A 12,551-nucleotide genomic window follows, 5' to 3' on the forward strand; every position below is an offset into this window, starting at 1 on the left:
GTTCCACACATCATGATTTCCTTGATATCCCTGTCCAATCCGTCTTTATCTGGGATTCTGTGGCTGCTCCCTACACGCTTCAGTGCAGCGAGGTCTGGCCTCGGGCCAACACGACTCTAAACACAAACCACTGATCACCAATCAGATTAACTGCATCAGCTACCATCCACTTCCATAAGACAACTTAGCTTGTTCCAATCCATAACCTGGAGTCGCTTCACAGATTTTGAATTTGTGTTGCAAGGTCATGCAGGAAGAGATGCACCGAGGAAAGCGGCAAGTTGGGACGCTCAAATCTGAGTTTTTGAACACATTGGGTACCAACTAGCTGATTTTAAAGTCCGCTAACCTCAAAATTGTGCAAATTGGAGTAAAGAAAATAAATACGTTTAGAGGAAACACGGCAACGTTTTTCAAGAAAAAGTTTTTGCATTACGATAAAGCTATTTTTCTACAGTATCAAAATCGGTGCTATTCGCAAAACCGCAAGAAAAGCACTTATTTGGATCACGTCAGCTTGTATACACTTATTTGTAGGAACTGGCCTCTTTGCAATGCGTAGCCACTCCCAAGTATGAGGGCCTTGTTGTTAAATAAATGCCTGAATAAAACGTAAACGTCTCCTCTGATGGCTGACGATGAGCAGCAGGCTGAAATATGAATCTCTCCAAAGTGTTTACATCCATCACTACCACAATTTTTAACGGCTTATCAAGGGTACAAGCTTATACACCTTTGATTTTAAATTGCATTTCTTATTAAATAGAAACACAAATAATGTAACTAATGGAAACGCAGCTACTGACACTCTTCAGTGTTGAAGCCTTCACTGAGGAAGGAAAACTCTGAGTTAGCCATACAAGATCGTTTGTTCCCATCTGCCTGTAAAAAGTGAAATCAAAACTTGTCAACCGCAAATTGACATATGGCAAGTAAGTTGAAAAAAAAGTCTTGACAATAATTTCCTTCTCAAATATTTAGCAGAAATTTAAACTAACAACTTCTAGATCCGGCTTTTACAAAATAACAGTTTTGAAGTGAGTCAAAGAGCAGTGGGTGCTGCTTTGGGTCCCTGCCCTACCCAAAAGTGATCACAGACTGCCCCGTAACTAGTCAGCCGTCCCTCCCAGCTGCAGTCGGAAGAAGAGAGGCTTACCCTCCGAATCCAGACTGCAAATAAAACTCAAAGCTGATCTTGGCTGGGTCATTGTTGTAGGCGCACGCTACAAAGGTTGAAATTAAACCAGACCCTAGAGCACGTAATGAAATCTACTGCCAGATTGTATTTTGGGTCATTTTTGTCGGCTACTTGATAAAGGAGCAGGATATGGATTGTAAAAAAGTAAAATAAACACGAGGCTCTACAGAAAAAAAAAAAGGTGTAGTTGTAAACATTTTTATGATGATCTAATCTTCCCTCTTAATCTCGACTATGACATTATTCCTCTCCCACAGGGTGCATTACATTTGCATGGACACTGTTAATTATGCAAATTGAGTGGTGACAACATTCACTGATTTCCAGACTTTCAGGACATTCAGAATTTCAGCAGAAAGCAGAACACAGCGCGGTGAAGTCGCTCCATTTATCCTTTTGAGTGTTCACACCGCCATCTGTCATGTATTTGGAAACGTTGGCAGCCTTTTGGAAATCATTCACTTGAGGTAAGAATCCAATTTCCTAAAATATACACACACAGACTCCTGTTTGTGTAACGCTAGCCCCGCAAACTGCCGATACACAAAACGAAAGATGGTTTAATGTGTCGACTAATCGTTTCGCCAGTCGTAGCAATAAAACACTAGCTTTAGACCGACTCCTGGCTTATAGGAAGTGATGTCACTTCTGGTCCTAATAGACATAATTGATGATGTAAGGAAAATTAACCAACACTAGCAGGTAGAAAATCTCCAGTTTTGATATTCGCCACAAAACTCTGATCAGTGCATCTCTGCATACTTGTAACGTTCTCGTTTTTGATTGGGAGAGCAGAATAAATGTCCACTCTTTCAACTTTCTCATCTCTACTCTGATTCCCCATCAGTGGTTCATGTTGTCGAGCCCTGGTGATGCTGCAGTCCTGGTGCTTTTGGGGGTACCTGAAGATGACGTTCTCCAGGTCAAAGGGGTACTCTATTATACCCGTGGTGGGAACACGGACCCTCAGCACATCCTGCTGGGTGGGAACGTATCCCTCCGCAGTCACACGGTCTATATCGCTAAGATAACTGGAGATATACATGAACAGTGTGGATAACTGTGAAATGAAGACAGATATGATGACTGACTCATATACTTTCTCACACACACACAGAGAGAGAGAAAAAAAAAAAAATTTAAGATGCAAACACAAGGGAACCAGCCTGAACATGAAATCAGATGTAATACAGCTAAACCACAACCAGGGGGCATTATAAAGTGACTCAATTCCCCCTGGTTGTGCACCCTGGGGTCACACACAGTGTGAGTTTACACTGCAGTACACCTAGTAGTACGGTTCAGAAATTTAAACCTTTAAATGTAGAATCATATAAACATACATAGGCCTGTCACAATAACAAATTTTGCTGAGCGATTGTCTAAAAAATTATTGCGATAAACGATAATATTATTTCAAGATCTTTTGACACCGATTTAATAGAAATTATGTAATAATGCATGCAATCTCCTGCCATAGATAGATCCACTTTATTTTCAAAAGAACACATAACACTGGAACTGATAAACTAAATAAACAAAACAAACAAAAATAAAATGGATTCTCAGTCTCCATTAACAAAAAACGTACTTGAATAAAAACTAAACAACATAAAGCCAAAGTGGAAATAAATACTGCATTCAACCAAAAGAGTGCAGATTATGAAGTCTATATACTGTATTGGCCTTCAGTAATCACTAGATTTAAATATAGAAGATGGGCACATCCGACTACCTAATGCAGTAGTTCACACTACACGACTTTTTGCCCCTATTTTCCCCATATGACAATCTTACATCGTTGGCTGATCTAAGATGGTCGCTGGTGATTTCGTAACCGATCATCCTGCAGTGTGTGGTGTGTTACGGTAGATCGTGGTGGCCGCTCCGATCTAAATCGGGGTTTTCCCCGACTGGGAGCTTAACGCTGAATGTGACAGGTAGCCAATCAGAAAGCGCGGATTCTCCTCCTGCTTTCTGAGGGGAAATTACGAGGGGAATCCCAAACAGCTGACATGGTGCAACCCAAAATCCGTGCAAAGAATATAGAAATGACAAACGGAGGAGTCGGAGCCAAATTGCTACCACAGTTGATAAACCCGGTAAGTTTTCAGCTGCTCTTCGTTAACGTGACATAAATAGATTATAACGATTTTCATTCAGTCGGGACTTTACGCTGACTCTAGCCACATGCATCACAAGTAGATTCTAGTAAAGCATTGACCAATGCCTGGTTTTAAAATGAATTAACTTGTACTTGGACTTGTAGCCATTATTTTGTGCCCATGTTGCTGGACACCACACGGCACGACGAACCCGATCGAACCGTTATACCCAGGATTTCTGTCGGCTAATGTGTCTCTCAGGTTTTGAAAAGCCGACAACTCGTGTAGTGTGAGCTGGACATTACACTAAGGAAATGAGGAAGGGAGGGTCAGTGGAGAGCACCGGAGTTGAGCTTTTTTTCCATTCAGTGTCAGCAACAGAAAGAATAAAAGGCAGGAAGAGACGATAAAGCCGATAATTAAAATGAGGTCGATAGGTTTAATTTATGGTGCGATTAATTGATTTATCGTTTATCGCGACAGGCCTAATATATACACACATTCATCTCTAATTATTCAGTAAAACTGAGTAAAATAACCAGAAGAATGTGGATTAGTATACTAAGGAGAACCAATGATCTTGATTCAGAGTTTTCTGTCCAGGCTCTGTGCCTTACAAGCATTTTAAATTTGGGGGAAATAAAATAAAATAAAAAATTATTCTTGGGTTTGGTTACTAGGCAGATTTAGTCTACTTGGGAGGTATTCTCTAAAGTAAATAACTCTAAAGTAAATATTGGGTTTCTGCTATTGGGTATAAAAGGCTCCACTATAAGAGGCACAGGTGGTCTCCTTAAGCTGCTAGCTGGCTGACTTTCTTTAATTATTGCCGTTTTAAATTTGGAAAAGATTTTTAGTTTTCTTCAAACCCCAAATAATGTTTTTAGGACTAACTTTGAGTTTTTAAGAATGCAAGATTATAAAACTTAAGTAATTCAAATCCAATATCACACAAAGCATTTTTTCTCCCCTTAATCACAACCTTTTATGAGCCAATATGTCAGCTGTTGCACAGAAAGCAGCCAAAACAGCCGTCATTCAATCTGATAAGATTCACAGCAGAAATTATGTGCCAACAACGTTTTCTATGAATTTTCTCCATACACAAGTAAAAAACTTTACTGCAATAATTTACAAACTGCATTATGAAGAAGTCCAAACCAACCATGCTAGCGTTGGCCTGGCTCATTGTAAGCACTTCTAGCTCTGCATGTAAAATCCTACACAGTTTTACAATTTTCAGCTCCTGTTGGGACAAAATGTGTCGCTGTCAAGAAAGACCAACACTGAAGCTTCCACAATATCACTGGTGAACGAGATGAACACAATCACAACACTGCACTTAAAGTGACTGAATTTTAAAGGATCAATGCACATTCACACAGAAAGATGAGCACACGTACTATTTAGTGGAATCGGAGAGCTGGTACTCTCTGCGACGGTCGTAGGCCTCCTGGATTCCTGGATCAGCCCACAGGCTTTTAATAGCTACGACATAGTGCTGATCAAACCCATTGATCTTCTCAATATCCACTTCCTTCACAAGCATGGCGTTGGCCTGGAAAGACATGTGAGAACAAAGAGACTGGGATTAAAAGAGGACATTAAGAAATCAATCAAATTTTATTTGTATAGCACATTTGTATAGCACAGCAAGGCATTTCAAAGTGCTTTACATAATTAAAAACACAGAGTCATGTAACATTGAATAAACAGTAAGAAAGAGAAAGATAAAATAAATAAATAATAAAAGTTAAATAAATAAATAAAAAATATAGATAAAAACATTAAAACCCGCACACCTTTTAACCAGAGGGGGACGGCACCCGCACCCATCAACAGAGTAAATAAAAAAGTCTGACAAAACTATTTTAATAAATTTGAACTGAAGTTTTGATAAATGAAACATTGCTCCTACACATTTTTCATTTAAAAGTCCCATATCTTTCCGGTTTAGAGACACAAATTATTCAGTTTTTTGACGCAATGGACACTTGAGGACAAGTATTCTGTTTTTTGTCCGCAAATGGTTGACTTTGAACTCTTATAGGGCTACTTCACCTTTTTGTGACATCTAAACACACTTGTATCATTTAAAATACATAAAACTTGGGACCCTTTTACATCCAATACAAGGACTGGGGTTTCAAAACCAAAAAAGAAAAGAAAAGAAACAAAGAAAGCTTGCAAAGTTTTTTTTAAGAGCGCATAAAATAAATTGGTAAAAATTAGATATGCATCTTGAAATACTAAAAATGGAAATGAAGTCTCAAAAATTTTACTTTTCTATATGCTCAGTTTTTTTTTCTTTTAATAATGCAGACATGAAAAATGACAAAATCCAATTCCACACATTTCAAGACTGCGTAGGAACTGCTGATAAAGCCTTCCTCACTGTCTGCCTGGACCAAGCAGGAAAAATCTAACCACCCACCAGGTCTATGTCCTCCAAATATATTTTCGCCAGACAGATTTTAGCATAACTTTCGGTGCCAGAAGTTGGTTCAAGGTAAGACCTAAAACACGCCGTCTACCCACGCAGATTGCATTCAGAAAAAAAATGCTAGTTGATTGAGTTTTAAATAAAAGGTCTGTCGCTGTGAGGACATTTTGTAAGGGTTTTAAATAATAAAAAGTAAATTTTTATATATATATAGCAACGGGAAAACCCGTTGAAGTACAACTCAAAACCACATTTTCTCTCTCTCTGCATCACGTACTCATTGCGTGTAGCTTCACTGATGTACTGCATCACTAGCACGCTGTTTCTTACTCTGCAGACGCGGAGTCAGAATGTCTGGGATGATGAGCGCCCCCTGCCATGAGGCAGAAGAACTGCCTGCCTCACCTCGAGTGTTCTCTTCCGTTTCTGATCGCTCCTCAGCACACGAAACAGGGTACACAGTTGGTGACAACACCGTACATTATACAGATAAACTAAATGATGGGAAATTATTTTATATATTAAAAGTTTTTTTAACCATTTTATTGGCGACGTATAGACAGGAGGAAGAGGCTCTCATCCAGTTAGCGAGAGGTTGCGCAATCCAAGGTTAGGCTCAGCTAGCTGCTGCTAAATACTTGATGCACAGAATGAAAATAGTAATCTAAATTATCTTATATTATTCTTCCATGATGACAGGCTCTACCTCCCAGGACCGCAAGTCAAGTTCCTTGACAATATCAAAAGAACAAAGAAATTTCTATTACATTTCTTATTCTTATCCATTAAAAAAACAAAAAAAAACAAACAAAAAAAAAACATAAATCCATAGAATATTTTATTCTGTAAATAAAATTAAATATGTTTTACTTATAGAATAAAATGGGATGCAGATCCTATTTAATTCTATAAATAAAACATATTGAATAAATCCTATTTATTCTATTTCATTAATATTTATAATAAAAAATACAATAAAAAATATCCTTTATTGTCCCGTAATGGCAAAATTGATGTAATGCACACATATTCAAACCAAGATAAAAGCAAGCCATAAAAACAAAAATACGTTTTTCTATAGTATTAAAGACCAAATTATTTAGATTTCCCTTATCCAGTGGAAACAAACAAAAAAAAAATCAGGCAGTTCTTTGCACTACCCTAAAGAAATAAAATATATTTGAAAAAAAGCTACTCTTCTTTCCTCAATGTACAAAATCAAAACAGACTTTTTGCATCCATTTTTCAAGCAGTAGAATGCCGTCTTTAAGATGGCAGACAATACATTTTTTCTTAAACATGAAAGTAATTAAAGGAAATAACCAAACATTGAGATTTTCCCGTCGTTTCCTGCGGGCCAGCATTTACCCGGTTCTGTTCATATTTGTACGGGATCTTGAGGTTCTCGGTGGCGCGGATCATGGCCTGCATGGAGGTGAAGATGTTTTGGTAAACAAGCCGGATGAAGCCCCGCTTGTCTTCATCCGAGTAGCCGGCTCCGTGGATGATCCTCATCTGCTTGATGAAGGTGCTCTTGCCACTTTCTCCCGTACCTGAACACAACAGGCAACAAAACAAAGACAAAAAGCAAAGTTACAAGGGAGGCATAAAAAGGGCCAGGAATGAAAGCAGAGACCGGAAGTGAACTGGTTTCTCTAGAAACAACCAATTATTTCAGAATTCCAGTCAATTTACACAATTAAAGAGTCAATTGTTAAAATATTTTGTTTAATGGACACTAAAGAGCAGTTGAGATAATCTATATTAAAACATCAACTCTCCACATAATCTGCACTCACCAGTTTAAAAAAAGAAAGGTTCTGTTTGATTTGGATCAAATTTCCAACATCTATTGTTTGATGGGTCAGAAATTTAAAGTCTTTTTTTCCCCAGCATTTCTTCCGTCACCCTGGCCAAGTAGTTCAGTTTCTCATAAAGTGTGAAGAGACCAGAGGGAAATGTAATGTCTTCATGCTCTAGACATGCCAGATTCTCACACAGACCCATTCAATCAATTAGAAAATTGTTGAAAAGTTGATTTCAGTTATTCACACACGGACTGATGTTTGCAGGCTTTTTATTTCTATTGATTAAATCGGTTGTCAACTTGTGTCTAATAAAAACAATATTAGAATACGACTGTAGTCCAATTAAAAAAGTGTGTGTTTAATGCATGATTATTTTCATCTTAATTTGACAAACAAGGTTCATCGGAACACATATTTTATTTAAGAATGACTTTTAACCTATGAGATATTCAGAAATGTGAATAATTTTGATCTCAGCTATACAACTGTCATTTTCTCACTGGGACATAAAATATATTTATCTACTTCAGCACTGCAGACATGACGTTATTAGAACATCAAACGTTTTGTAGAGGAGCTGCTATTGCCGCAATCTGTTGCACGAAGGAAGGCGTGGGCCAGCTACCAGTGGCAAGGTCCAACAGAGTTTTTTAATAAGTTACAGTTTCAAAACCACTAAAATATTCCATCAGATGATATCTACAGTTCAAAATCCTTTCAAAGAGATACCAGAAGCAGTGCCGGAGATCTCCGGCTGTTGGCATAAAATAGCGCAAAGCTTCCCGTCCTGGTCGCTGAAAGAAGGAAATTCATCTTTATTTGCTTGTGTGAGAGAAAAAAATTCAACTGTAAATACTTCAGGGTGTTAAAAAAAAAAAACAAGTGAAAGAGAATATGGTGGTGGCAGCATCATGGTGTGGGTCATTATTGGTCACTTTATTTTCATTGAGCAACTAGCAGCATGTGTTTAAGCTAGCCAACAGCTTAATCTATATTTTATCTTTGTATCAAACAATAACAGTAAATATATACATATGATGTTATTACGGCAGCAATAAAACTATTTGTTGCTATTCTGTTCACTTGTACCAAAAAGATACTCAGTGAACGGCACAAATGGGCAGCAACAAATAGAGTCTTCTTTAAAATGTCCAACCTTAGTCGGATTTAGTTTTTAGGAAATTCCTTCTGTTAAATGCCAAGTTGATTAATCCGGTCATGATGACAAATATGTCAAAGCACCCTTGTCTGATGTCAGGAAGTAGCCCTACAGTTTGGTAAGTGACCAAATTAAAAAATACTTCTAGGAAGAAGGCATGAGTGGAAACAGAGAGCTAACTGGATTATGATAATTAAGACAGCTAGCCTCATTTCCTGGATCCAACACTGAGCTACCGCTGCCTAAAAAGGTGACAGCAGAGGTTGCATTTCTTGAATAATCTCTCCTAAAATCTGCATTCTTATCGACCATATCTAGTTGTAAACCAAACGAGTGGAGATTTGCTTTTTTTCCTAGAAAAATGAGTTTAAGCTGTTCAAGATTTAACAGCCCCCATACTCTACATTCTGCCTGGAAACGCCACCCGGGGGCCATTTAAATAATACAAATAATGAAGAAGAAAAAAAGTCAAGCTAATGGCATTTCAGTCCTTACTGAGATCAGAAAGGTTCCAGCACTTCCATAATATCTGCAAAACTGAGAGAAGACAAGGTTGGGGGAAAAACACACACACGCACGCACACACACACCTCACCACCACCTACATTCAAGGTTTTTGAAGAGCAGCCATATTTCTGTTACTATAGCAACCCCTCCTCTGTCTTCCTCGCTTTTTCGTTCCTGCTTTTTTTTGCTTCTTTTTTTAAACCCCTCCCATCCGCCCCTACTCTCTCCTCTCTTTCGTTGCAGACAGCAAATATAACCGAGAGCCCCTCAGGCTCGCTCTGTGCTCTTCATCTTCTGGTGCACCACAGAGAACAAGAAGAAGAAGAATGGGCCCGAGTTACAATCCAATGAGACGTTAAGAGGAGGGGAGGGCAGGAGAGGGGCGGCACCGAGGTCAGCGGTATCCATGTCCACGCAAGAATACGTACTTTCTATCTCCTCCAACTCAAAGTTGGGCCTTCGAGTCCCTCTCTGTAGCAGCAAGTGACTCCTCCTCCTCCTCCTTCTCCAACAATCACTTCTCCAATTACTTCACGGCAGTAAAGGCTAACCACTGACATTAATTAGTACTGCAAACCAAACATGGAGAAGAAAAAAAAGAAGAAAAAAAAAAGTCAAATACAGAGTGCGGCACTGGCTGCATCCTGCTTCTGCAGACGAGCAACAAGATCACTCCTCAACTTACAGTCTGATTTATTTCTCGTGACCCCGTCACAAGATCTCCCTCCGCGGCGTACTCGTAACCGCCGTGTCCCCCTTTGACCAGAGAGCACACTGCGCGCCTCTGTCTTCCCGGTTTCCTCCCCACGCCGCGCCAGCCGCAATCACTTCCACGCCCTTACCAACTCGCTGCCCTTACAAATCCACACCACCACCCCCCACCCCCCAACAACCTCCTGCTCCATTTCATCTCAACCCCTCCTAGCCTCCCCGAGGCAAGAAATATGCCTCTCCATTCTCATCCCTCTCCGTCAAGAATTTTGGATATTCATAACTAGAATCAATCCATTCTTTTTTGGTAATGACCCAGAAAAAGGAGGTCACCTTTTAATAGCTCAAACACTACTTTGGCTTGATAACGCCTTCTGTTCCGAGCAGCCAGGAGTGTGAGGGAAGAGAGGAAAAAAAAAAAAAGGAGAGAGAGCTGAGATTATGTCCCAATGCAACAGTGCAAGGTACATAGCACAGCCCACACACCAACACCAGTCTTTTGTGGAGCTACAGCGTTTCCTGAATCACACAGACCTGGACGAAAGTAAAAGTTTCCATTATCATTCGCTACAAGTACCCAAATGTCAAGGAGTTGGTCAAAGAAGAACTGCATTACAGTAATCCATGATGGAGCAGGTTCTGGACCCCTGGTTTTCATAAGTCTTTACATAACTACGGGTGTCATTTTTGAGTAATACCCAGTAGAACTCGCACAGTGGTATTAAATACGGCGGTTTTAGATGAGTTGATGTCTGGAGAAACTTTTTTTACCTCCCTCACACACACACACCTCAGATACTACGGGCGTGATGTTTAGGCCCGAGGCAGATTCTGGTACCAAGGAATACAGATCAGTTAACCCACTAAATGTTTTCATCGTACCATTCCTAAGATTTAAAGTCCATCTAATGAGAGGCTTTTCTGGCTGCATCAACCAGAGGTAGGTTGCTGAATGCTTTGCGTGGCCATCGATTAAAAAAATTGCATAAACATTATATGACAACCTTGGTGGTTAATGCAACTCCACATTTAAAAAAAAAAAAAAAAAAAAAAGAGGTAATTTTTACTGATAGGCCTTTCAAAAAAGACAGAATGGTAATTTTATGCTTTAGATTTACTTTTGATGCTCCATTTAAATATTGTGTGTGTGTGCGGGGGGGGGGGGAGTTTTTGTAACTTTAATTAAAAAATAATCATTTCTAAGCCTGAAAAAGTTTTCTAAAAATTGTGATTTAATTGGTTACAGCTTCTTCGGTTTTCACACCATGACTTTCTTGTTCTCAACGGCAGCAATAGCAGCCAAATTACTTTTTTTTTAATGAAGAGGAAAAATGTGAATGTCAATACCAAATCAGGCTAAATTTTTCCTGTTCGAGGTCGGAAAGGATTGTCAAATCATTTCAACAATTAGCCAGCAACACAGGTCCATCTAACACAGAACCAGTTTAATAAGAGAGATTCTTGATTGGCTGCCTAACAACCACCAGTCGCCCAAAGTTGCACTGTAGTCAATCTGCAGTCTTTTAGGTATTTTATTTATTTTTCTTTTCTTATAAATAGGCTCTAGTGGCCTTTATTTGACAGTTGTCAGACAAGAAGTCAAAGGTCATCGGGCCAGGACTAGAACTGCTTCTATGATGGCCTCCGTATATGGGTTGCGTTCTCTACCAGAAGATGCTCTACAAGCCCACAAAGCAAAAAAGAGAAAAGAAAAATTTACTTTTCTGTAAATTTGAAGTCATGTCTAAAGAAAAATATAGGCAGGGATCAACTGCGACTGATTTTAACCATTTCATTTTAATGCAAAGTGACTACTATACTACTCCAATAAGTTAGTAGTTTTAAGAATGGAACTATAATTACACAGTTCTCTCATATGGCACAGCAACTGGATAATCCCACATAAGACAGATTTCATAGATGAGAGTTAACATCACGCGACCTCATTACACCCTTACAACTCTTCCCCGCTGCTTACCTGGCGCCTGCCTGCAATACCTGCCAACTCTCTCTATGCACCAAAGATTATCATGGGAAACCCGCATGCAAATACACACACAGATATAATACCCCACATTCAGCAGTGGTGGCTTATCGCAGGTTATGAACTGTCCACTCAGCAGGACACATGACAATTCAATCTCAGCGAGGCAAACGGATTTGCATCGACACGGCATCGAGGTGAAAGTGCTACCAAACCTCGAAACTGGGCTTGAGCACGTGTTGGCATTTCTGTCAGCACCCTGGAAAAATCACCATGCGAGTCAGAGGAAGAAGAGGGCTGACCAAAACGCAGCGTGGGTCCCGATCTTTACGCCATTGAGGAAAGTGGCCTCTTTACGGCACACAAAGAGAGGAGTCTGAGCCAAGACGGCCTGAAGCCCCACAAGACACCACCTGCCTGGCTAAATGTACCACACACAGGCTCTGAGGTCAACCTCAAGGCATGGATGTTACCTCCGCTGCGATGGCCCACTTCTCCTCAGTCATGACCCAGGCCATCCCAGGCCGCACCAAAAACAACAAACCTGCACACGTAGAGACGCAGAAAAAGAACCGTCGCCACTTGTCGTCAGAGTCTGGATGTGCTGCTTTGTGCGGACGGCTCTGCAGCTGCTGA

General features: G+C 39.8%; 1 protein-coding gene across 2 annotated transcripts in view; it reads right to left on the reverse strand.

The window, feature by feature from the left end:
* The window catches only part of gna11b (guanine nucleotide binding protein (G protein), alpha 11b (Gq class)), a 35,851-nt gene that overhangs the window by 10,531 nt on the left and 12,769 nt on the right, over window positions 1-12,551 (reverse strand). The window contains exons 2-4 of one of the 2 annotated variants that reach the window (XM_014995503.2): window positions 7,115-7,299; window positions 4,707-4,861; window positions 2,101-2,229 (exon numbers count right to left, since the gene is read on the reverse strand). In XM_014995503.2, coding sequence (XP_014850989.1) covers window positions 2,101-2,229; window positions 4,707-4,861; window positions 7,115-7,299 — 469 coding nt within the window. The remainder of the gene's footprint in view (window positions 1-2,100; window positions 2,230-4,706; window positions 4,862-7,114; window positions 7,300-12,551) is intronic. The other variant, XM_014995502.2, reaches the window with a different exon arrangement.

This window comes from Poecilia mexicana, unplaced genomic scaffold (assembly GCF_051168715.1).
Source record: "Poecilia mexicana isolate PSO_F unplaced genomic scaffold, ASM5116871v1 scaffold_22, whole genome shotgun sequence".
Classification (NCBI taxonomy): domain Eukaryota; kingdom Metazoa; phylum Chordata; class Actinopteri; order Cyprinodontiformes; family Poeciliidae; genus Poecilia; species Poecilia mexicana.